At 37.3% G+C, this 26,582-nt stretch overlaps 1 protein-coding gene across 1 annotated transcript in view; it reads left to right on the top strand.

The window, feature by feature from the left end:
• Positions 1-26,582, top strand: part of Itgb8 (integrin subunit beta 8) — an 83,957-nt gene that overhangs the window by 17,797 nt on the left and 39,578 nt on the right. The window contains exons 2-3 of the mRNA XM_021179505.3: positions 13,168-13,253; positions 19,231-19,405. Coding sequence (XP_021035164.1) covers positions 13,168-13,253; positions 19,231-19,405 — 261 coding nt within the window. The remainder of the gene's footprint in view (positions 1-13,167; positions 13,254-19,230; positions 19,406-26,582) is intronic.

The raw sequence follows: 26,582 nt of genomic DNA, 5'->3' as shown, positions 1-26,582 counted from the left end.
CTCTCTCTCTCTCTCTCTCTCTTTCTCCCTCCTAAGAACCATTGCATGTTCACAGGGCAATGACATTATAACCTAAGAGGGTTCTCACTCTATCACAGTCAGCATTTTCAGGGAGTCCTAATGGTTCTGCCCATGGTGGCAGAGTGAGGTGTGGGGGTACTCCAGTAAGAAGATGAATATATTATCAAATTTAGAAAATATTTCTATAATATGTCAGTGGGGCCTGGCATAGTCTAGGATGTCAGAACTGTCCATTAGGAAGGATTGATGAGGAGTGCTGAGAGGTTGAGTTAGGACAGAATCTTGTGAGAATCCAAGAAGAGCAAGAAGAATATCAAAACCTTTTGGGAAACATTCCCAGGAAATAATGAACTCTGGGTAAAGCTGAATTATAATGAAGAGAAAGTAGCTTAACTATTTGGAGACATCTGAGGAATACAGAGGAAGGATTTCAAAGGACAACAGCTCATGATTTAGCATTATACCCACTCTTTTGTGAAGGGCATATATATTTCATATTATGTCCATTGAAATTAGGCAAAAACTGATTTTTAAAAGTTTAAGGCAACTGAGATATTACAGAAGAACATTTATCTACATGTTCTTTGTGTAAGATATACTTTAGTTACATTCATCTGACTGTAACTCAGGATTTCCTTTTATATGACATTTTATATTTATAAAATAAACTTTAGATGAGACATACATAAATCTAGAACTAGCCTTGGGGTTGAGGGTAGGAAATAATTTAATATATAGAATGAGATATAAGATACATTATTAACACGGAGTTCTAACTGCACTAGTATATTGGGAATAGTATTAATTATTAAGAAAGCCCTAGACTGATATCACTACCTTGTCTATTCTCCTTTACAGATTGAATTTGAATGAAAATGGTTCTAAAGTCTCATATGTTTGAATGGGTAGTTCCCTGTTAGTGGCACTATTTGAGAAGCATTAGGAGGTACGACCTTGTTGGAGTTGGTGTGGCATTCTCGAAGGAGGTATATCACTAGGGGTAGGCTTTGAGGTTTCAAAAGCTTATGCCAGGCTGACCACAGACTAACTCTCTAAAACTGTAAGGAAGCTCCCAATTAAATGCTATAAAAATTTGCTTGATCATGGTGTCTCTTCTAATTTATAGAACTATAAACTAGAATATATATATTCACCAATTGAGCTCAATCGATAAGAAAGACATTATAATTACATACCTTTTCATCTAAATTGAAGAAGCTATACAAATTAACCAAATACTTTGTAGGCTTAAACACCCTAAGTTAGCCACTAAGTAGCTAAATCCAGAAACATATATAGAGTGTCATTAATTCACTTTTTAAAAGCCATATCTTGCGATTTAATGTTTTCTGTGTATTGTCTGGAAAAAAATATTTTATTATTATTATTATTAGGTATTTATTTCATTTACATTTCCAATGCTATCCCAAAAGACCCCCCCTCCCCAACTCACTTCCCCACCCACCCACTACTGCACTGGTTGTTCTTTTAACAAATAATATTCTAATTCTCAAATTAACTGTACATTTTATTGATACAACATTTTGAGCAAGATTCTGAAAGACCCATGGAGGCAGTGCTGTGTCTACATGTGGACCCCTCCCATTTTCTGTATAGGCTGGTGATGCCATTCAGTAATGTTAAAACAGGAAACAATGAATGTTCATTCAACATTATGCACATGTGTTATAGCTAAAGCATGGGGATTTTGTTGATCATTAAAATAAATCTTGCCTGTTATAAACTGTATCTTAAAACAGCCCCATATGCTAAGAGCATGGTACAGGCTAGATGTATGATCTCCACCACTCCCACTAATTCAAATTCTGCTTTTAAAAAGTTCTTTGGTTGATGTTGCTGATCTTTACAACTCAGAGAACAAGCGATGCCTGTGATTTGGGGAGCAGTACCCCTAATCCACCAGCAAGCAGAACCTCAGCTGAGTTCATTAACAGAGCCAAGGTCAGGGGAGTAGTGGTGACCAAGGACCAACCTGCCCTCTTCCCTAGTCCAGATTTGGCTACCAGGGCAGAACTGGGAGTTAGCAAGTGAAAGGCCACTGTGAGCAGCACTTTATGCTTTTGCCTAATTAGTAAGCAACTCAGAGCATCTCCTGGCAAGAGGTCAGGGAAACAGTTGAAAAGAGGATCCTGCCTCCCCTCCACTAAGCACTAGCCAGCAGACCTGATTCATGTCTCAGCAAGAGGCTCAGGCAGCTAAAACTCATAGTTATCCTGAGCATAGAAAAAATGATTCTTGCAAAGGGCTGAAGCATGTAGGGGGTTCTTTGGCATTGAAAATTCTAAACACCTTCTGGGGAATGTAGCATCCACACTTTTAGAGTCGGAGAATGAGCTGACTTTAAGGTGGATGATAGGAAAACTGCTGACCGGGTGCTTGTACTTAAGCTATGCCTTAGGGTGCCTGGGGTTACTGAGTTTTCACTTAAGGACTAACATTAATAACTCCAGTAAAATCCAGTAAATAAAATCCAGTAGCTTTGAGGGAATTGTCTTTCTGTTGTTCTCAATTGTATGGGGCAGGGGGCAGTCTTCTCGGGAAAATGCTCAGTAGTCACAAGGGCCTACCATGCCTGTTCCCGGGCACACTAGCTGGATGACTTTGGGTTGAGAATTAGCTTCTCTAGACTTTCTCTCACCATCCAAAAAAACAGGACAGCAGTGCCACCCTCAAAGGATTTTTATACCATCATTGAGGCTCAATATAGAGCCCAACATGGGGTAATTGCAGGATGAATTTTTATTGTTTTAGTTTTCCTTAATTGTACTTGAAGGTGAATATAGATTTGACTTTTCAAGTGACAGGATCCAGACTTTTGAAATGTAGTATGAAGAGAATCATTTCTAACTGGACTTCATCACCATAGGTTTTTATTCATTTTCTTGTTTATTTTATTTAAAACCAAATTCCTCGACTAAGAAGTGGGACATGGCTTGTTGGGCTCAGGCATGAGGACCTGAGTTCAGATCCCATTAATCCACATAAAGCCAGGCTAATAATGTATGTCTGTAGTCTCATTATATCAGTGACAAGATGGGAGTCAGAGATAGGAGAATACAAAGAAGTTCACTGTCCATCTGACTTGAGTGAGGCGTTTGGTGTGGTGAACAAGAAACCTTTTACAAATGATGAGTGTAGAAGTCACACACAGAAACAGACACACAGGTTTACAGAATTAAAAGCAAGCTGAATTCCTTACACTGCAGGTGTTGCCTTGTGGTTTTAGTCAAGTGCACACCTGCAATATGACTCTTGGTTTGGAAGGTTTGATGCAGACAAAGCATTTCTCTTACCAGAGGACATTTTTCTTTTTGCCTTTTTAACCAAGGCATTTTTCTGGCATGAGAAACACTGTGTTTTAGGTTTACTGTTGTTGCTGTTTGTTTTTAAAGTGGGAGAACAGGAAATTCCTACCTGCCAGGAATTGAAAAGGAAAATAGGAAGAAACCCCTGGAACCCACTTGATCTAGTATGTTAAGTTCAAAACATGTAGGGTGGAAAGCTGGTGAATATTTGGCTTTTATAGAAAGGGAGTGTGCCTCATAAACAGGATAGTTGGAATGTATGGAAAAGTTCCAGTTAAAACAAGACACAAAGCACATGACTAACATTGCCTTTCCAAGTTAGACAAATGCAGCCTTAACCAGAATTTACCTCAGAGTGGCCTCTGGAACCTTCTTTGAGTTCTGAGCTGTTGATGGTTTTTAAAGTCTAAGGCTTCAGTAGAAAGCTGTGCTGGGAGATAAGTGGTCTTGACCCCACCTTTCTTCTTAAGTTTGTCTCACTTTCCTAGCAGGTGAGTGTCTGAAGGCAAACTGACATGTCAAATGAACAAGCTACTGCAAAACCAAATTGGATCCTTATGACAACTTGGCCCACCCAAGAATATCATGACCTAGGGATAAATAGAAACAGCAATCATCAGGCAAGCAAATACTCATGTTGTGTGTTCATCTGTTTTATACATCAAATGATATATATCAGGGTGTATGTGGAATGTGATCTAAACATAATTGTCTATCAATTCAATCTCAGCACTTACCTAGGCTTCAATCCGTGCCCCAAGTCAGCCTGTGAGGAAAGAGTCCTTCATCACTGACAGCTGGGGGAGAGAGGCTCCCATATCTTTAAACCACTAATCGCTTTGTTCTTCTCATTGCTCACTCCTGAAACATTCAGGGCTGGTGGTTCTCAACCTTTCTAACGCTGTAACCCTTTAATACAGTTCCTCATGTTGTGGTGACCCCCAAGCATAAAATTATTTTCATTGTTACTTCATAGCTCTAACTGTTGTTGAATGGTGTCTCAGGTCCTAAGACTATCAGAAATCTGTGTTTTTCAATGGTTGTGACTTATAGGTTGAGAACCTTCAGAGGATTTAGGCTGGTCTTGTCCTTTGGTCTCCATGGGGAGTTCCAGTTTATACCAATGATATAACTGTAATTGTAATTAATTATACTAGTGCCCTGTTAAATGTAAAGAGTGCCTGACGATAAAGCATAAATAAATAAAGCACCCAATGGGCCCACTAGTCATAGCCTTTCAAACTAGTTATTATGTATAAAAATGCATTATAATGAAGACTTCTGCTATGATCCTCTCTGATGAGGCCTCTAGGGACCATGAAGGTTACTTGTAGTTATATACTTGTTCTTCTTGAAAACTGGTATTCAAATTTATGCCGTCCTAGCCCAGTGTAACAGACTCATTTTGGATTGTCCCAATCCAACCAAATGGCCAGACCAATAACTAGGACCAATGACTAGAATGTGCAGTGTTATTAAAACATTCCAGAACTTGCCCAAAGTTAAAATGGCCTTTTCCCATTTTGCTTTCTTAATATAACTGCAAGAACTATTTGCTGGCTAGATAATGAGAAGGTTGAGTCTTGTCCTTGAAACACAAGATAACATATACTAAAGGGCCTCTCATCTGGCTTAAAGGAGCAAGTTTTCCCGACATTCATAAGGAAGTTCCACACTGGGCTTATTCCAACGTAAAAAAGGAACACTTTCTGAATGGAATTTTGGCTTTGATCTGGGCAATCAAAGAATAAAAATAGAAGTAGTGGTTTTGCATCTGATGAGAATGAGTAAAAAGCGCTATTTAGTTCTGTATTATCTCATCAAATTGTGAGAATTCTTTTGAAACAAATTTAATTTTCAAAATAAATTGTATTTTCAAAAGACTTTCAAAATAAAAGTTGTATTTTCAAAATAAATAATGTCACTAGGGTATATTTGTTTTCATGAATTTGGAGAGTCATGTGCTTCATGCAGATGTGGATTGAGAAGCAAACATGTTGCCTTTTAAAATAAATGTTTGGTAAATGAAGACCATTTTAAAATGTAAGTATTCAAGAGCTGTTATAAACCCCAGGAATTAAATTTCCAAATTAAGCTTCACATAGAATTCTGTTTATTCATTACACACTGAATAAATGCATTTATTATGAATGACCTGGGTACCAGGGATATAAAGAAAATACATTATAGGCACACAAGAGAGCTCAAAGAGTTAGTACAATTACTACAACCTGAGTTGGATCTCTGGAACCTATGTAAAGGTAGAAGGAGAGAGTCAGCTCTGCAAAGTAGGCTTGTGACATGTACAAAATTATGCTCATCATCAAGGTACAGGCATATATACATATCACATACACATAAAATAATGATAAATAACAATACATTAATTAAATTAACCTTTTAATCAAAAATAAAATAAGTTTAAAGAGGCTAGTCATTTTCTCTAAGGGAAAGCAAACAAAATGTGTGTGTGAGTGGGGTGGGGAAGTCTTTTTAGTGTGGTAGGTTTACTTCATGCAATTGAGAGAAAGTGTCACAATTCTTCTAAAACGATGTACTTGAATATTTTGTCTCTCTCACTAATTTTTTTAAACTCTCAGATAAAAATTTGTTAGTTAATATCTGTGTCAATATTTTAGTGTGTGAGTTTCTAAAAGCAGTGGGTTAATTAAGATCAGGATATGTGTATTCTAGCCTCAGATGCAGTTCTTGAGTGTTACATACAGACAGACTCAGAAAGGAGTGGATCTTTGAATCTCTAGCATTGACTTTTCTGAGACAAGTTCTCTCTGGTCTGAAGATGATGATGGAGATTTTTACGCATGCTAGGAAATAAGCAGGAGAGGCAAAGTAAAGAAAACGCCTTTTTGAGAACCTTTCACAGAAGATGCATTAAGCAACTTTGTGATAACTCTCTGTCATTAGAGTGATTCATACAACCATCATCACCGCAAGAGAAGCTGGGAATTGTGACATTCCAGTTCCTGTCAGTGCTGGTTTAAAAATCTTGGGTATAGTAATTTAAATGGAATCGGCAGGCCAATAGTTTATCGCTATTTGGGGTAGTCCATTGCAGATGTTGGTGGCAGTCCACCTAAACTTCTTTCATCAGATGGTCAGTTGCCTTGCGTTCTGCTTTTGAACTCTGTTGTTTGAATTTGTTCCCTTTCCCAGATTTGCTCTTATTCCAAGGAGCTACATTTCAATGTTAAAGATCATTATACCCCAACTCTACCCTACACTGGCCTACAACTTTTGAGCTTGAAGTTAGGCCTTGCCTCAAGGTGGGACAAAATTGTGATGCCATTTGTGCTCTGGGATCTATTACTGTGCCCTCCCCAACCATATTTCTCAATAAACCAATACTAAGAATCTCTGTATCTCTTCTCATAGTGACCTCGTTACTTCAGTCTCTCTTCATATAGCATTACCATATCATCTTCTCTTCTTCTAAAACTGCTTCAGAATTCCCAATCTGAAAATACTAACCAAGAGGCCAAACATGAGAAGAATGTGACTTTCACTCTCACTGAATTCACAATGATGTGAGATTTTCTACATGTACACATACATGTGTGCACACACATACATAAACATCTACATATGCACACACCAGCAGAAGAAGGAGCCGAGCCTACAAAATTGCTTTCCCGATAGACATACTGATCTTCGTTGCTTTGAATTGAATGCTTATTTACAAGTTTGAAACAGATTAAACAATATACTAAATAAAGGAGTCTGCTAGCTAACACTACTTACTATATTATGTTAGAGAGTAGTAGCTTCTGACTCTATAACTTAGGAGTAAACTACACATATACAAGTAAATTTTTAACTATGTGTAAATAGATATAACAAAGATATATTTTGTCCATAAATATTAATTTAATAGTTAAAGCTTTGATATAGATATATTGTAATTCTTTTATTTGCTTCTTCATTGGTTCCAAGGGTAGAATTGTTTCCTATAGTCTATGCACTAAATAAAACAGTAAATGAAAAATTGTAGCTTGCACTGTTTGAACATTATACCTATGAAGTCCAAGCATGGACCCATTGGAAGAGAAAAAAGTAGACCTGTGCCATTTTCTCATGGCCTTTGTTTTGAGGTGTGGTTTCAGGAACTAACTTGCTCATCTTAGCCTTCATAGTTTCCCTTCTCAGATACTCTTTCAAGAGATGTTTTGCCTCCTCCTGTCTTCCCTGTCCTGTTGCTTTCTGATCCCTACTACTCTTTGACTTTCACTTCTCATGTCCAGTTTTCAAAGAAGTTTCTCCCTTCCTAGTCTTCAGTTTTATAGGGACATTTAGGAAACAGTAGCTCAAACCTTGGAGTAACTAGATGATTCTCATGATTAAGGTATCAATGTTTTTCTTTGCTCCTGTCTATGCATCAAATAGCAGCATACATTGAATCTTTGTATTAAAAAAGCTTCAGTAATTAGGTTCAGAATCTTGAGAGTAACTGTAACAAAACCATGACGCTACTAGATTTCCAGTGTTATTTTCTTGCTGTAAAGACTGTACATTGAAATTTTTATGTAATTTAAATATCTGGTGTTATTTTTTTTACATAGTATAGTAAGTAGTGTTAGCTAGCAGATAATAGGATATATGAGTATAGAGAAGGCCCTGGAGTTACCCTTCAAAATTACACAGACTGTGTGTCTGATTTGACTGTTATCAAAATATAGTGTTGACTTTACTTCCAATTAAGGAAGTAGCTATATATAATTATCCAATTTGACTTGTATGATAATTGAAAAAGGGAAGGAGCAGTGCCTGGAAAATGTACTTTCTTACAAATCATGCTGTCTAACAATAATAGAAGAATCTGGAACAAGTGCTTCTAAATATCAAAGTCTACAATGCCTGTTAATCCTATTTGTTCTGTGAGCCAAAAAAACCAAAAAAAACAAAAAACACCAGATATCATTTAAATTACATAAAAATTTCAATGTACAGCCTTTACAGCAAGAAAATAACACTGGAAATCTTGTTTCTAGCCTTCATTTGGCCTGATCATTTGATTTGCAGAAAGCTCTCAGTCTAAACACCAAAATATCTATTATGCTGTTTGTTTGGGAAGTGTGTTGGGATATGCTTGTTTGATTTTGTTTGGGGTACTTGCCATCATCTGTTTAAGTTTCTTCACTTCTATTGACTAGATAGTCTCAAAATATTTGATTAAGTGATGGCTACTAAACAAAGAAGACTGAGCTGAGCATTATGGACATGTAGTACCTGATCTGTCTGCCCTCTGCAGGTGATGGGTCCTTATTATTCCATATATGGACATTCATAGACATCATTTCATATGTATCACAGTGAAAACATGAATAAAATGAATGTGTTCTCAGAGAGCTTCTGTAATTTGGACCTCTGTTGGGCCCAGCTTTTACTCACAGGAGTAGATTGGCATATTTTTCTTTAATTCCCTTGTTTTTAATAATCATTTTAAACAACTAAGATGAGTGCATTATCTTTTTGTTCACCTATATATCTATATTAGCTACAGTTTACATTTTTGTCTTATGACTCAAGACACTTACATATTAAGTGCAGACAGCAAAGTATATTTACTACAGATATAAACACATACCATTATCCTATATGGGAACCTAGAACTAAACACAAAAACACACCTACATATAAAAACTTAGGACACTGACATAGCTGTCTCTTGTGAGACTATGCCCAGGCCTAGCAAACACTGAAGTGGATGCTCACAGTCAGCTATTGGATGGATCACAGGGCCCCCAATGGAGAAGCTAGAGAAAGTACCCGAGGAGTTGGGGGAATCTGCAACGCTATAGGTGGAACAACAATATGAATTAACCAGTACCCCCTCCCGCCCCCCAGAGCTCGTGTCTCTAGCAGCATATGTAGCAGAAGATGGCCTAGTCAGCCATCAGTGGAAAGAGAGGCCCATTGGTCGTGCAAACTTTATATACCTCAGTACAGGGGAACACCAGGGCCAAGAAGTGGGAGTGGGTGGGGGAATGGGTGGGGGACTTTTGGGATAGCATTGGAAATGTAAATGAAATAAATACCTAATAAAAAAATTAAAAAAACGATATGTACAGGAGCACATATAATTAGTGATGTCAATTATAACATTATTACAAATCCTCTACTGAGTGCTTACTATGCTTGCCTACTTTATTTTAGAGCATCATTGCAGAAATAGGTGGCTATGGGTTAGATACCCACTAGAGGGAGAAAATGAAGTTGTAGGGGTTTTAAGGCACATGTCAGTAAGTGGCAGCTCTGTGAAAATCTGGTGTTTTCCCCAGTAACCATTTAGAAATGCTGCCCCAATATACCTCCTCCTTCTAGTCTCCTAATGTGAAAATTTGCTCACAGATCAAGGTATAACATTATTTAGAAAGATAATAAGTCATTAAATTCTTTACTGGTTTGTGTCACAGAGAAATAACACAGATTTCAGGAGACTAAAATGGCCCAACAGACGTATTTGGGGTTGTATGGCTTTAAATCTTGTCACCATGCACATAAGAGTACTTGTTATGATCAATACAAAACTATCTTTCCTAAGAAAGTTAAGACTAGATTATAAAGAATAGTGTGTATAAAGCAATAGCACTGGACAAAAGGCTGAAAAAGCAGACACTGTAATCATAGATGAGGGAAGAACTCCTCAAGCCCACACTCTAATGAGGTGTCAGGGCAGGACCCTGGGCTGCTAGGAAACTACTTCGTTCTTGTATTAGGAATGAAAAAGCCAAAGAGCCAAACATATCCAGAGGCTGATGACAAATGCCAGAGTCCTAAACAACACTTGTGCATTGAGCTCTCGCTCTTGCTTGCACTCTCTCTCTCCTCTCTCTCTGTCTCTCTCTCTCTCTCTCTCTCTCTCTTTCTTTCTCTCTGTGTGTGTGTGAGAGAGAGAGGACAGAGAGACAGAGAGAGAGACAAAGAGAGAGAGAGAGAGAGAAAGAGACACAGAGAGACAGAGAGAATTACTAACAGTCCGCTCAGTGACAAGAAATGCCATAATTAGTATGTTATTTAAATTTTAGACATATTCCTAACTTGCATATTTTTTAATTAAAGAGCAATCTCATAAAATTCTGTCAAAGCATATCTGGCAAGTATAACCATAGCATTGTACAGAAATAATGTTTGACACTGTTCCTATGGAGTTCAGTTCCCTGCTTTCCCTAGGTCTGCAAAACCATTTCTAGATCCATGTCTGGGCTCAATCTTTGTCTGTAGTTATGTAGACTCTAAGCAATGTCAGCCCTGAGATCTGTGATGCATCTACAGGACCAAGTTCCCTATCCATCTTGACTATCATCTTTCAGGTATATGAGTTGGAGAACAGAGGTTGGTCCTGGAAACTTTTAAAATAAGAGAATACAGAGAAAATTTCTTTAGCTCTTCATGACCACTCAGTTGGGTAGTCTGGCATAGGGGCAAGAAGATGGCTGCTACTTCAAAGTCAGCTTGGGCTATATAGAGTTCTAGGCAAGATAGAAAGGGACAGGAATTTTTGCTTGTAAATTTTCTGTGTTTCGTGTGTACTGTGGAAGGAAGTAGGAGTCTAACAAAGCTCAGACCTGGAGGAACTTAGGTCAGAATTAGACAAACATTAGCAATAATTACCAGAGCCCTAGGCTCTTCTTGTTCTTCCAGGATTCTGCAATCTTAACTGGCAACATAAAATTGAGTCAGACCCATTTGAGTATAGACTGAAATACATGTCACTCCGTGTTCCAGTAAGGTCAAAGTCAGCACCAGTAAAGGTCAAATCACCTCTGAATCTTACTTATTTCTTGTTGCTGTAACAGTATATCTGATATTAAGTAATTTATAAGAAATTTGTTTCTCAGAACTCTAGAGACTGGAAAACCCACCATAAAAGAGCAGACATTCCATGCTTGGTGAGGATCCTCTGCTTTCACGTGACCGAGACTAAGAAGGCAAAAGAGGGTAGCCACAGAGAAGCCTCTGTTAAAAGGGCTACAGATTCAGAGTGGAGGAATCTCAGACACAGTTACACTCTAAAGACCCCCACCTCAGCCACTGGATTAGAGATGCAGAACACTTCCACAAGAGTTTGGAATCGATGTGCCTGATTTCTAGACCCATTTTATTTTTCTTTCTGGAAATAAAACTGAAAGGTCACTCTGTCTTCTGAATATTTTAAGAATTATTTAAGCAGGATTTTTTTTTTCAGACTAAGCCAGATGGATGATTTGGACCAGGGAGTCTCCATATTTAGATGGCTAAGCTGGTAGTGAAGGGAGCCCAAAACAGAAACTATTTTTAGTTCTTGGAATTCTAGACTATATCTAGGAAGATCAGTGAAGAACTCTTGGATACACACACACACACACACACACACACACACACACACATGAGAGGGTGTTAGGGAAGAGTATGCTAGGCTTAATGCAGAGCCTGCCTAGGGAAGTCAGGGGAGGGTGCACATAAACTGACACTCTGCTATAGTTAGTACCTCTCTACTGTAGTTGCCGCCTCCACTCTGCCCACTTCAGCACCTGTGCTATGACACAAGCAAGTCAGAGCTGTTTCACCCTGAATTCCAAATGTTTAGGAAAGTTGAAAGAGAGAAGAAAAGTTGCAACGTGAATTTGATGGACTCTATCCCTGTAAATTCTCACAATCACAAGTCATCATGTTCATAAGAATTCGTACTTCAATGCTGAATGCACTTTTAAGGAGAGAAATACAGATTAAAATATGTGAACCAAGATAGCAAAGAGGGTACTGGATAACACAATATAGAGCAATACTTTAAGAGCCCCACCCCCATCTCTTTCCATTGCTCTAAAGTAGAGAGAACCATCCTCACCACATTCCCATAGCAATTTGATGAAATCTCCTGTTACATAACCTGCATATTCTCTTCCATCTAAACTGTAAGTGACTTGTAGTCTTGATGTCTACACTTCATTCACTGTGTGCCTATGAGTAAAGTGGAGGCAAATGATTTTCAGTGCCTGTAGGCCATCTCAGGTTAAAAGATAAATTATAGGACCACTAAACAGAAGAAAAACTGATACATGCTCATTCTGTATTAGAGTCTATGTGTCTATGTTTACCATAATGATCCTTGTTATAATCAAGAACGGAGTACATGGAGGAATAAAGGCAATTTCCAGATACAAATATCTATTCAGATACAGTCCAGCATAGGAATCAATGTTCTTAATGAGATCCAGTCTAAAACACCACATTGAATTAGCTAAAAGGGCTTACTCAATTGAACTATCCTGTGTCTAAAATACTGATTTATGTCACAGTGTCTAGATCTGTATTATACAAAATAATATTGACACAATCCACTCCTAGTGGAACTACTTTAAATGTCCATCAAGATTACCTCTCAGAAATTTCCCTCACTGTGACTCAGCGTGACTTTACCTGCTAACATGCTCATTCTTACGTGAAAACTGTCAGAAGGAAGAGTACCTGCGTGGCTCAGAGATTATGAACTATGACTTCAATGAACTGAAACTTTAAAGAGTCCCCTTGGAGTGCAGCTGCACAACCTGTAATGAAGCTTAATCCCCAGATACAACAAAGGTCACATTTCCATGCTCCTCCTTTCTCTCAGTCTTAGAAAATTAAATGCTAGCTATCCAGATGCCTATCAATGCAATGAGCAGGTTGATGCTTCCCAAAGAAACTAGACATTATTTGATACTATCTATTTCTAACAAAAGGTGACTCTATTTCACTTTTATAACTGCAATTTGAATTGTGTTCACTTTCCACATTTAAAAAGAAAAAAAAAAAGCCTAATGGTTCATCTTAACTTGAATTTCAGAACACAATAGATGTGGCTCTGCAAATGTGGTCTCCTGTGCCAGGTGCCTCCAGCTGGGTCCGGAATGCGGATGGTGTGTTCAAGAGGTGTGTCTTGTTTTTGTTTGTTTGTTTGCTTGCTTGCTTGTTTTTGCTGCTTGCTACTTTTTAGTTTTTTCTATCCTCAACTTCCTCTCTAGCCTGATTTCATTGCCCCAATATTCTGTATTTTAAGGATGCATCAGGAACAAGAAAGATATTGCTGAGCATCAGGAAAAGTTTATTTGATTTTTCTGTGGGAAAGCAGATTATCTGGCTGAATATGAAATAAATTGTAATATTTTTGTTAGAAAAAGTGTGGTAATTTTGACAGGAGTGTACACCGTTTATGCTTTCCATCTGTTCTATAGCAAAACTTGGCAAACATAATAACGTTGATAGCTCAGTAGACTTTGATAAAAGATTCTTGCTGCAATTTGCAGCATAAAATTATAGCCTGTTTGATTGCTCTTTTAATACTTGCTTATAAAAGAAAATCAGGATTATTTGTTGGTCCATTTTGCTTCTTTTTACATGAAATACCAATAGTTCAGTGATTTCATAAAACTGTATAGCAATTTGTACTTATAGAAAATGTGATGCCTTTATTTTCACACTTAAACCTGTTCATAAAGTATTGCGTATATTTAAATAATCCACTGTTATTATTAAGAGGTTAATGTTTTGCATTCAGTGTAGAAAAACAAATTGCAACAAAATTCTTAGTAAAAATTATAATGTTTTCTTTTTGTCTTGCTTTAACATTGTTTTATAAGGTTTTTGAACTTTTAAATCAGAGTTACCTATCTCTCTCTATATAATATTTCCCCAAGGTGCCATCTGCTACATTGGAGTTTCTTTTAAGGTTATTTGGGTAGTTTGTAGTTACTTATGCAACTTCTGGGCATTGCAACCAATGGGCTTTCAGAGACTTGTGCCTGACATGGATATGAATCTCTAGTTTTACTTCCTCTAATTTATCTCAACAACTAAACTCCCATCATCTTGTCACCCTCCGTTTTCTTCCTCCTCATGAATGTAGCAGGAAGACAAAGACTACTGAGAAGTAGCAGGGATGATGAATATCACTCTCACCTGTGAACAAGTCGGGGACTACAGTGTAAGGGATTCACATACAATAGCCATACCTAAAAGCTACCTTTTCTGCTGACAGTCTCATGGTTTCCTGGGTTCTCTGAGCTTTATCATAGGAAAAATCAGACGTCATTAAATAACAGGGAAGTACTTTGTCACCACCCATCAAGTCAGACAATGTCATTAGGAGGAAGATTCCAGAGTTTCTTAGTCCAAGATCATCAGTTCGGTGATCTAAAGACGAGACAGCATTCTTGCTATTTTCTGAGCATCCCTTTCTTTCCTCACTCATCTCTACAGCCTTGAATATGGAGTTGCCTTGTAGGGTTCTCTGGGTCAGGGATGTGACCTGGTTTTCCTGACCCTAAGCCAATACTCCACTCATCACTTTAAGGAGAGCCTTGCTTTTTGTGCCAAGCCAACTTCAGCTGCTGAGTGCTTTAGTGGGAGTCGTCGGGGTGAGCTTTCAGAAATATGTTTCAAAGCGTAGTTGTCAGCCAAGTGTGACATTGGGTTCCAGAGAGACCACTCCTCCTCACAGCTGTGATTGGTACAAAGGGGGAGAAAAATGGCAGCTCTGAAAATACCCATCTGTCTGCCCACAGAAGCAGAAACTTGGGGGTGTGCCAAGGGATGGTAATTCAGAAGGAAGAAGGCCAGTGCAGAGGGTGTGCTGAGAAACAGAGGGAACCTGTGTCAACTGTTGGGCCTGCAAACAGGGACCTTGATGAAAACATTGAACATTTGCAAGGTTATTCTTGTCTATACACTATAGTGTAATGTAATTCATATTTAGAAAGATCAGACTCCAAAAAAAAGAAGAAAGATGAGACTCTAAAGAGACACCAAGTTTAATTTAAGCCCTAGTTCCAATGGTTTCTAACTGTAAACTATGTAAACAACTACCCCTTTAAATCACTTTTTTTCCTATCTCTAAAATGGAAATACTGATTGTGCCTACTCCACACTTTAACCAATATTTAATGAGGTAATATATGACATAGGACATTGGACATTGCTTGAGATATAGGACTTGTGACTATATATACATTACTTACATTTAGGAAACTGAGCTGACTGTGCCAATAATTCCACCAGGAGCTGGAGAGAGATGGCTCAGTGGGGGGAAAGTGTTTGCTGTACAGGAGGATCTCAGTTAGGACCCCCATCACCTACATGAAATCCAGGTGGAGTGGCACACATCTGTAACCACAGCACTGGGAGGTGCAAAACAGACATATGGGTCTTGCTGGCAAGACCATCTAGTTGAAATGGCAAGCTCCAGATTAAAAAAATAACTAAGTAAAAAACTGTATTTCAAAAAAAAAAAAAAAAACTAAGGTGGAGAAGTAATGGGAGAAGACATGTAAACATCAACCTCCAACCTCCACACACCCCTGCATGCACAAGCAGTCTGATACTGTCAAGAAGTAAAATCACCCATCATATAGACACAGATGTGGCTGGTGGCCATGATTTCTCAGCCAGAAAAGTTGGAGGGAAAGAAAGAAGAGGTTATTCCTGATCATGCTGATAATGGATGAAAAGTGCCTTAATCAAAATAACGCATCCTATAAGGCTCATTTCATGAAATACCAAGAAGGGGTGGTGGAAAAGATGGAGGAGCTGGAAGGCAAGGGGGGAAGGCTGAGAAATTCTGTCTACTAAGAACAACTCAGCATTGCACTTTGAAATTCACAGCAGCTGTAGCTACCTGCACCTGACCTGAATAAGACTGGTCTTGTGAACAATGGGTTATGGATGAGCTGTCCTCTCCCTGCCAAAAAATTAGCAACTGAAATATCCCGGAGAGGTGTAGTCATTGTCTTTAGTTGTGTGCTGAATGGTGAGCCCACCAGGCTGAAGTAGATAATTCCAAACTCATAAACACAAACACAGCCCTGGGTCATAAAACAAAACAGATAGACTTGAATGTGGGAAAATATTTGTAGAGAGGAGAAGGCATTACTGGTGGAGGGAGATAAAAGGGGGAATATATACATGTATGAAATTGTCAAAAATTAATAAAAATTCTGTCTCAAAAGTCACTATGGATGTAGACAGTATACACTCAATTTGCTTCCATTTTCATGTGACATTTTAATCTGTTAATCCATAATCTCTATTTTCCCTTCTTTCCATGCTCCAGAAAACCATTAGAAAACATTTGAGATAGAAAGTACCTTGCTAATATAATCTAGTTAACATCTGTATTTCTTGTTAACTAACATCCATAAGAGGAGACACTGTTTTGAGCTATTCTCTTTCCATCTTGGCTGAGACAGCCAGTGTTAGAACACGCCTGACTTGAAACCACAGTCATCACAGAATAAGACCCTCCATTTCCAAGCAGATTGCTGGCTTTGGAAGCTCAAAACACTCAGTAGGGGAGAAATACATTTTGTTTATATATACAGAGTGTTATGCTATTTCACAGAAGAGGCAACTGGTGAAGGCTAAAAAGCTGTAGGAACTTCAGCCTGGGCCTCTCCTTCTCATCAGATTCTAGCTACAGAAACTTGGAGTCTGAGTTCCCCAGTATTTTTCTCAAAGAAAAAGTAAAACATAAGGGCTAGAAGAAATTAAAATGACATAAACTGCCAAGAAATTAAAAGGGTGTGGTTTCAAATTGCTTTTCTTTCAAATGGAAAGTAAGCCGCAATGGCAAGAGCCTTTTCTTTCCTTTTCAAACGTAATTGGTCTGTTGGAAATACTTTTCTGATTTAGTGCTTATAGTGGGGGTTAAAACCACCATTCTGATTCAGACATTGCAAAACAATTGAGAAGATTTTGCTATTTTAGCAAAACTATTTGACATTTAAAGGTCACATGGCATATAACTTGATGTATAGTTACAGGAAATTAGCCACCTCTTCATCGTCTGTATTTTGTACACCAGAGTTCAGACACTCTAGCAGGCTGGAAAGGAAGATTAGAACTGCTTATATTTTATTTCCTTTGCATGATATGACATCATGGGGACTTTACATCAGGAAAATGATTGTAGCCCTTTTGTGACATGACATGTAAGTTGGAAATGCAACAAGTACCACACTTGATCTTAGCTAAAAGGCCAAGAAGCAATTGCAACAAGTACCAAACCTTGTGTACCCTCAGTGTCCAAATGCTGAGAGAAACAGAGTCCTCCACTTAACTTGAAGTGTACTAGAGGAACTGTGACACATGCTGTACCAGTTACTGCCTACTTCTCTGAGGAACTCCAAGCAGTTTACAAAACTGTATCTGGTTGATAGCTGTGGGTGTTACCAGTTGATATGATGCATTTAGATATAAGTAAAGGTTACAACTGTTTTAAGCTTCTGCTTAAAATCTAGGTGAAGGTTAACTGTAAGCCACATTTAAATGTGCCTGTGTCCGCAATACCACTTACCAAACACTTGGAAAGTTTAATTAGAAAGAAGGGCAGATTGCCCTTTCCATTTTTACTGCTTTTGGATCACCAGTGAAAGACATACACTAATTATCAGCCAATAATGTGAAGGCCAAACAGTAAACCGTTAGCACTTGGAGCCATACACAGTCTCTGCAGCACATTCTTCTACCATCTTCTAAAAATGGGGCATTATGACACACAAACCATGAAAACAGATAAATGGTTGCATTTGTCCCACTTACTTTAATTTACTAAGCCATACTCTAAATTGAGAAAAGAAAAAAAAATTTTAATGTTTTCTATTGCCCTGGTTCTGGGGATATCACTCTTTATAATTAATGACATCACCTTTGGCTTGTCATTTAAAGTTCATACTTCACTTTCTCCATAAACCCTATGATATTCTCTTGCCCCTAGGCTTTATTCCCATATAAAATATAATACGTATATTTTCCTGCTTAGTGACTGAATTCATCCATGATCTGTTGACTTCAGTAGTGAAGACTCTAGCTGCCTTGCTTTGTATCCTTAACACTTAGAAAAATCATTATCGTGTAGTGTCTGCTCAATAACTCTTGCTGAATGATTAATTAACTAGAGATCAAATTCCTTGAATCATATAACTGAAAGGTGAAATTATTAAATGCTGGGCCAAAATAGCTCTGCAAGGAAGATTACTGGGCAAATACTCAGATCACATGTAACTGCCTCAAATAAATAATTTAGATCAATATTATCAATAGTAAAATAGTTCCATACTTTTCAGTACAAAACCTGAATGGTCACATGAAAATAATAGAAATATCACTTTTTTAATCTCAGCCAGAACAAATTAACTTTTAATCAAATTTCATTAATCCTAAGCTAGCCACCATTTTATGCTGAATGATCATGACAAATTTAGCTTTAGATGAAAAATCAGGAAAGCCTGAATTGAAATCATCTATTGCTATGTCATCACAGGCATCTTTCTTGGTTTGTCTAGTTATTTATGGGCTGCTTTGTATATAACAAACTGCAGAAATTGATAGTTTAAGAAGCTAGAATTCCAATTCCTTCTTAGATGAGTTGTCAGCACAGTTATTCATGTGATTTTGAAGGAGTTGTTCTCATCTCCCAAGCACAACAGTATACAGTAGACATGCCAGCTGGGTTCCTTGAAACATACGGCACACATGTGGAAACAATAAATTGTCCACTTTGACTAATTCTTTTCTTAAGTCTGTCTTTCCAAAGTCAGATGTTTAAAAAGAATGAAGCTGGTGTAATTTTACAGGGCTCAGTCAACATCAATTAAAGTGCTTGATGAAACTCACCTCCTTATTAACTTGTTTTCCTAGTTTTAAATGAACTGTAGAAGTGAAACTTTTATTCCCGACAACGTAGGTCATAGTTTTATTAGAAGCATACAGCTAATTTATGTGATAACTTAATTTGTTCTACATGGGAAATGTCTCCTTTGTAAGATTTACATTGTAAGGTTTCTTAAGTTGTCACAGAGGTGATTTGCCAAAAAACATCAGTGATTTTCTTTTTTTTTTCTTTTTTTTTAAACAGGATTTTGTTTCAGGTGGATCAGGAAGTGAACGTTGTGATACTGTTTCCAGTTTGATAAGCAAAGGCTGTCCAGTTGATTCAATAGAATACCTGTCTGTGCATGTAGTAACATCAAGTGAGAATGAAATCAATACCCAGGTGACACCAGGAGAAGTCTCAATCCAACTTCATCCAGGTTTGGCAATTTTCAAAGAAATCTGTGATGATCCTTAATTTGCAATGACAGCTCCTAGTAACTTGCTCACAGTTAATATGATACAACCAACAGCAGAGTAGCTGAAGTCTACTGAGCTCAGATCTTGTCCCTGTCATGTTTGTAGCTAAACTGTATGATCTGGGACACATTAGAAACCTTATCTCAACCTATTGTAACTCTGTGTTCTGATCTTATGGTCCAGTCACACTGTGCTGTAATTATGCTCTGAATCCAATGAAGCTCTGGAGAAAGGGAAGTTTTTCTTACATTTAGTTATTTAGTTGGTAGAGGGCAAAGAGGCACACACATGCCACAGTGCACCTAGAAGTCAGAGAATAAGTTGCAGGAGTTCTCTCCTTTAGCCATGTATGTATGATAAATGCATGGCCATTGTCAAGCCTGGTAGCTCCAAGCCTGTCATAGCTGCTAAGACAAGAAAGAGAACACACTTTTTTAATACTCCTTCTCCATTTCTCAGAGTGCAGGAATAGAGCAAATTCTCCATAAATACTTACATGATGCACTGATTCATTAGTTATTGGAAAAAACAAATTAAGTACTGAGAGCCTTTGCTATGAACTTTTAAACAAAACTATCATTTATTATTATCATAATTACCTTAGACAGCTCTGTGATGGCATTTGAGATTAGTATATACTTTTCCTCATGCATTTCTCTGATATCTCTCCTTCTGTCACAGTAGGTCCCTCAGTCTGACATATGTTTGTAGATCTAGAAAACAACCATTGCCCCAGGTACATGAATTCCAATACATGAATTGTATACAAGATGTTAAAGAACACAGGCATAAACCACAGAGCTAGAAGACTGGTTTAAAGTAATATTAAGTTGTTTTTAATGCTTCATTAGTTCAGTGTGGGTGGTCTGTTCTCATTTTTGTTTTTAATAAATTTAATTAAACTAAAAATTATTTCACAATCCATATCTTTATTCATAGCTCAATAAAATTGGCTCACAAAATGTAATCAAAGTTCTAATCATAAACTAAGAGTAACAATGACACAATATATTCAAATAAATAAGGTATAACTTGAATTGTTATTTTGAAAAAGAAATGAATAAAAATGAACTGAGCATACAAACAAAAGGACAGTAAAACAAGCAATCATACCCAGACCAATCTGCCCTTAGCATTCCAGTAATCATGCATAGGTTTTGCCTGCACACACAATCTTCTGCAATTATAATTGTCCATCCACTTCTAATGACTTTTTTTCTCTACTTGGTTTTACAACAGGGCCATGATCTCAGGTTTTTCTAATCTCTCCTAGATTACTTCTAAAAGTCCCAGTTTCTTACCAGTCTCCATATCTTTATATCTTTTTTTATTAGATATTTTCTTCATTTACATTTCAAATGCTATCCCAAAAGTCCCCTATACCCTCCCCCACCCTGTTCCCCTAACCACTCACTCCCACTTCTTGGCCCTGGCATACCCCTGTACTGGGGCATATAAAGTTTGCTAGACCAAGGGGTCTCTCTTCCCAACAATGGCTGACTAGGCCATCTTCTGCTACATATGCAGCTAGAGACATGAGCTCTGGGGGTACTGATTAATTCATATTGTTGTTCCTCCTATAGGGCTGCAGACCCCTTTAGCTCTTGGGTACTTTCTCTAGCTCCTCCATTGGGGACCCTGTGTTCCATCCTATAGATGACTGTGAGCATCCACTTCTGTATTTTCCAGGCACTGGCAAAGCCTCACAGGAGGCTATATCAGGGTCCTTTCAGCAAAATCTTGCTGGCATATGCAATAGTCTCCATATCTTGACAGCATTTTCCACCTTTATCTGTAAAGTCTTCATGGGGTGGGGTTTTTTTTTTGTTTGTTTGCTTGTTTGTTCTTTCTGTGTTAACCCTGAATGGTAACATATATGGCTCTCCATTATAATTTGGCTTTCTAGTTCTGGTGTGTCCAGCGTTACTCCCCAAGCACACCTACATTTGAAGGAATGATGTTACCATGGTCTTTACCCCGAGTCTTTCTTCAAATCCCTCAGATCACTGTGTCATCTCTCTTCACTTGACTTAACAAGTTGTTCATTAGAGGATGAGAGCTGAAAACCATTTCCTTCAATATCTTCAGAGGAAATAGGGGGAAATTATATATCAGAACAACTGAGCTTAAAAATTTGACACTTTAGTATGTTTAGCTGCCACCGCACAATGTCTTATATTTGGTGACACAAATGATAGAATTATCTTTTCTCACAGTTCCAGAAAAGCTACAATGTCTAAAGCCAGGGAAGTTCAAGAACAAGATGTAGGCATATTTAGTGCCCAGTGATGGTTCTTCACCAGGCTAACAGATTTTCCTAATAACTCCTCACATGGCAGAATTGACTGGGAAAGTCATAGAAAGGGGGACAATGTAGAATTAAGTTCTCCAGTATCTCAGAGGATTATTAATCCCATTATTAATTACAGTACAACCCTCATGATCTCATCTAAACCTAATCACTTCCCAAGGCACATCTCCAAATACTATTCAGCTTATAACACTGATATATAAGCTATTAAAGTTCATAAAATATATTAAGAAATTAATCATGAGAACCCCATTACAGAAACTAAGAATTATTTCATAATCCATATCTTTGAGCACAGTGAATTAAAATTGACTCAAAAGATAAAATCAAAGTTCTAATCATAAACTAAGAGTAACAGTGACAAAATACATTCAAATAGAAAAGATATAACTTGAATTGTTCTAAAAAATGGAAATGTTTGCTTTTATTTTGCAAAAGAAATGAATACAAGCGAACTAAGCATCCAAACAAATGACACCAAAACAAGCAATCATAAAATAAAATTAAATAATTTAAATTTAAAATAATAAGTTAAATATAGCATTAAAATAAAATGTAAGTAGATATATAAGCCCAGTAAGAATAATATATTGTTAGTAAATCTAATTAACAAATAAAGATAAAAGTAAATTAAATTTTTTATTAAATGAGAAATAGTATACAAGTATTTTTGGTATAAACAGTTACATGGTAAGAAGTGCTTTGTGTTCATTCAGACTTTCAAGGAACAATTATACCCGTGTCATGCAAACTCCTATACAGATTTGCAGTAGGCCTACAAGATACTTAGTTGTTGTGAGTCTACCTTCACTGTAGCAAATCAGAGAAGACTGCATTTGAGACTAAGAGCTACTGTGTCCTGACAAACAAAAGAATATACATATTTGAACAAGAAGATGTTATTGTGGCAATTATAAGTCTCCAAAAACACTGTTACATTATATTTAGTAATGAGGGTGAGATTATTCCAATCAAGTTCAAATGCAGTTTCTCTAACAGACCAGCTTATTTCCTTAGAATATGTTGCTAAAAGTGGATTTGCTAGGTGAGTTAGCTTTGTCACTGTGACAAAATACTTCAGAGAAATAACTTACAGATTTGTTTTGTCTTATGATATCAGCATTTCCATCCATGATCATTCGGCTTCACTGTTTTGGGGCCTATGAGACTGTTTATTATGGCATGCAGATGAGACATAAACATGCACCATTTCATGTTGGTTAAGGGCAAAGAGAAAGAGACAGGGGTCCAAATATACTTCCAAAGGCATGTCTCCAGTGACTAACTTTATTCAGCTAGGCTTCACCTCCAACAGCACTGGAGAATGAATCAGACATTTAACATATTGGGCCCTTGCAAACATTCAAGTTTCAAATTGTAACATTGTGTTAAGGGGAGAAAATTTGTTTAGATTTGTAATGTACATTTATTCCCATAAAATTCATAAGAAAAAAATGAGATTCACTTAGATTTATGTGAGCCAAGCTTTCTTTCTTATTTAATGTCTTCAATTTTTAATCAAAAATTGTATTACATTTATTTAGTGTGTGTGTCTGTGTGTCTGTGTGTAGGCAAAAATGCTATAGCTCATAAGGGGAGGTCAAGGGACAATTTGTGGGAGTCAGTCCTTTCCATAATATGAGTCCCAGGGATAAAACTTGGGTCATCAGCAGTAGGCACCTTTACAGATTAAGCCATTTTGCAGGCCCAGTCTTCAATGTTCTCAGTGTAATAGTCCGTGAGCTATCTGCTCTCAGCCTCCCCATGCCAGTACTAGGATGCTTGAACATCTTTGATAAGCTGACATTTCTAACCATCTTTTCTTTAAGTTTTTGGTGTGATTTTCTTGTCCATACTAATATGCCAATCACCCTATTTTATAATTAAACACTAATTTCCAGCAGGTTATCCTGGTTTATATATTATTTATCTCTAAGAAATGTGACTATATCCTTCATATGTCCTGTTCTTCAGAAAATATTTGCAATGTAGTATGTATAATTTGCATGTTTCTGCTTATGGGTTCATGTAATTTATATACATCAATAATTATAACTTTTCCCCTTTTGGATCTATATTGTTTTAGGTATTCTCAGATTATAGGAAGATAAAAAGGCTTCAGAGATGAAAAGCAAGCCCTATTCTTAAGTTTACTTAGAATCCAATAGAAATAATGGCAATAATCAATAATATATGTGTTTTTACTGTGTGCCAAATACAGAGCTAATCTTATAGTGTAAAACTATCTTATAGTAGCTTTTAAAAATTGAAAGACAATAAAGATGGTATGTCTGGAACCTCATAATTATATAGAAAACATTAAAATGAGAGTATGATCCAGTTGCCAGGGAAACAAGAGAAGGAAGCTCAGCCTGATCCAAGGAGAAGTAGCTTACTGAACAGTGTCTTAAAGCCGTAATTACATGAAGGAAAGGGAGGTTAGCTTACCACAGCCAAAATGAACATAAAGCAGACATGGAAGCATGTGTTTGCAGAGTATTTCTGGGAACTTACAAGCAGTTTTATTTTGTTAGACTTAAGATGAAGGTAGAGGTGCTTCAATCTGCCATAATTAGTTACTTGAGCTCCTGAGGCAGGCAGGTACATATAAAACTTTGAGCTTTAACCAAAAAAAAAAAAAAACAACAACAACAACAAAAAAACAACAACAACAACAAAAAAAAAAAACAAAAACAAAAAACCAACCAACCAACCAACCAACAAACAAACAAAAAAACAGAATCCATGCTGTAGTGTCTGGAAAAGTTCAAGGCCAAGGAGGAAGGTGAAGTAAGAAGGAGAAATGTAGGCAAAAGCTAAGACAGGAAGAAGAGAGTCAGAGGGAGTTGAGTTTTAGGCCAATCTGAACTACATAGTGAGGTCCTGTGTGAAACAACAATAAAATGAAAAGATGGTAAGAAGAGGACACAAGATGGGAGGGGAGAAATTCATAAAGACAAGAAAATACCAAGGAGGAAATGTTATGGTCAGCCCCAGATTATAGTCAATTATAACCATTTTCCACATAGTTGGCATTGACTATCAACTATGTTTAGTGGTTTGATGGTTTAATGTGGGCGACAGGATCTAAAATTAGTTAGAAAATGTGGTTTAATTCACAACACACACACACACACACACACACACACACACACACACAGAGAGAGAGAGAGAGAGAGAGAGAGAGAGAGAGAGAGAGAGAGAGAGAGAGAGAGAGAGAGAGAGTATAGTCTTCACATTCACTTGTACTCCATGAAGAGAAGCTGATGAAGAAAAGGAAGCATGGGTTCCATGGCAGCAAAGGATTTGAACAAAAACTAAAACATTGTCAGAAACTCATTTCTCGTTGTCCAAAATTTCCTCCTCATGAGTCTGGTAAGAAAAAGATACCAGCAACATAACATCACCCTTTATCCTCCATACTCAGAGCAAAATGACATGAGTGACTACAAACAACTATACATGAGCTGAAGATACACTGACTAAACCTCTCTAGTAAACTTCAATCTAAATAGTTGTCCATCATGTCTTACCTCTCTAAGTATTTGGAAAGTAAACTTCAGGTCCGTTTCTCCTTACTTAGAAATCAAATATGATTGAATATAACGGTTTGATAATGTCTAATAATTGAAAGAATCCAGTTTGTTTTAAAGTAATAATAGGAATGATTGAACATGGGTCTTTGTCTTAGTTACTTTTCTGTTGATGTGATAAGACATCATGACCAAAGCAACTTATAAGAAAATGTTCATTGGAATTATGGTTCCTGAAGGCTAGATTCTATGATGGCACAGCAGAGACATGGTAACAAGAACAGCCTAGAACTCCCATCTTGATCCACATGTAGAAAGTAGTGAAAAACATACTGGAAATGGAAAGAGTCATTTGAAACCTCAAAGCTCACCCCTAGTGACATAGCTACTCTAACAAGACCACATCTTTTAATCAGTTCCAAACAGTTCCACTAGGCACTAGGCATGAAGTACTCAAAGATTTAAGCCCACTGGGACCCATTTTCACTCTAACTACCATAGTCATGAAAAAATAATGTAATTCTTTACATAAAATTGCCTTAAAATTCAAATATTACCACTAATGAGGAATGAGTAAGAAGCTATTCTTTAATTTAGTTATTTATATATTTATGTGTGTTTTGCCTGCATATATGTTTGTGCACCACTTGTACACAATGCCCTCAGGGATCAGATGAGGGTTTTGGATGCCTTGGGATTGGAGTTACATATGGATGTGAGCACCATGTGGGTTCTGGAAATCAAATCTGAGTCCTATGGAAGAACAGCTCATGCTCTTAACCACTGAGCCATGTGTCTAGCTCATGAAGCTATTCTTGTAGGAAGAAATATCAAGGGTGATTAGCTCTCATTTCTCTTCCTTCCTCACTGTTGTTAGTCTCTTTGTTTTAAAACACAGTGTTTGATGAGCATGAGGCATTGCCACTTCAGTCCAGAGTTCCATGGTCCACCAGCACGGTTTTGCTGTTACTTTCATAGTTCCTTTGGTAGCACTCCTGGGAAACAAGACAAGCCCTGGCACACCAAGCTAGGTGGTGGCCAATTTTTAATTAAATAGGACATTTTAAAATTTTATAATTTAGATATCCTAAAGTTTCCATGTAATCTCATTATAAAATCACTTATAATAGGACAAAGGGCATAGTTTGGGTTGAATATAAATAATAGACTTAAGAGTAACTTGGGCAACATTCAATTAAAGAATGGTTTGATCAGCTAATATATACCAGTTTGTAGAATATATGAATGTAGTGCATCTATCTCTGCATAGCTCATCTCCCACAGTTCCTCTGA

This window comes from Mus caroli, unplaced genomic scaffold (assembly GCF_978045245.1).
Source record: "Mus caroli unplaced genomic scaffold, Mus_caroli_1 scaffold_14, whole genome shotgun sequence".
Lineage (NCBI taxonomy): Eukaryota > Metazoa > Chordata > Mammalia > Rodentia > Muridae > Mus > Mus caroli.
The sequence above is the reverse complement of the archived record's forward strand: the minus strand, read 5'-3'. Positions and strand labels throughout refer to the sequence as shown.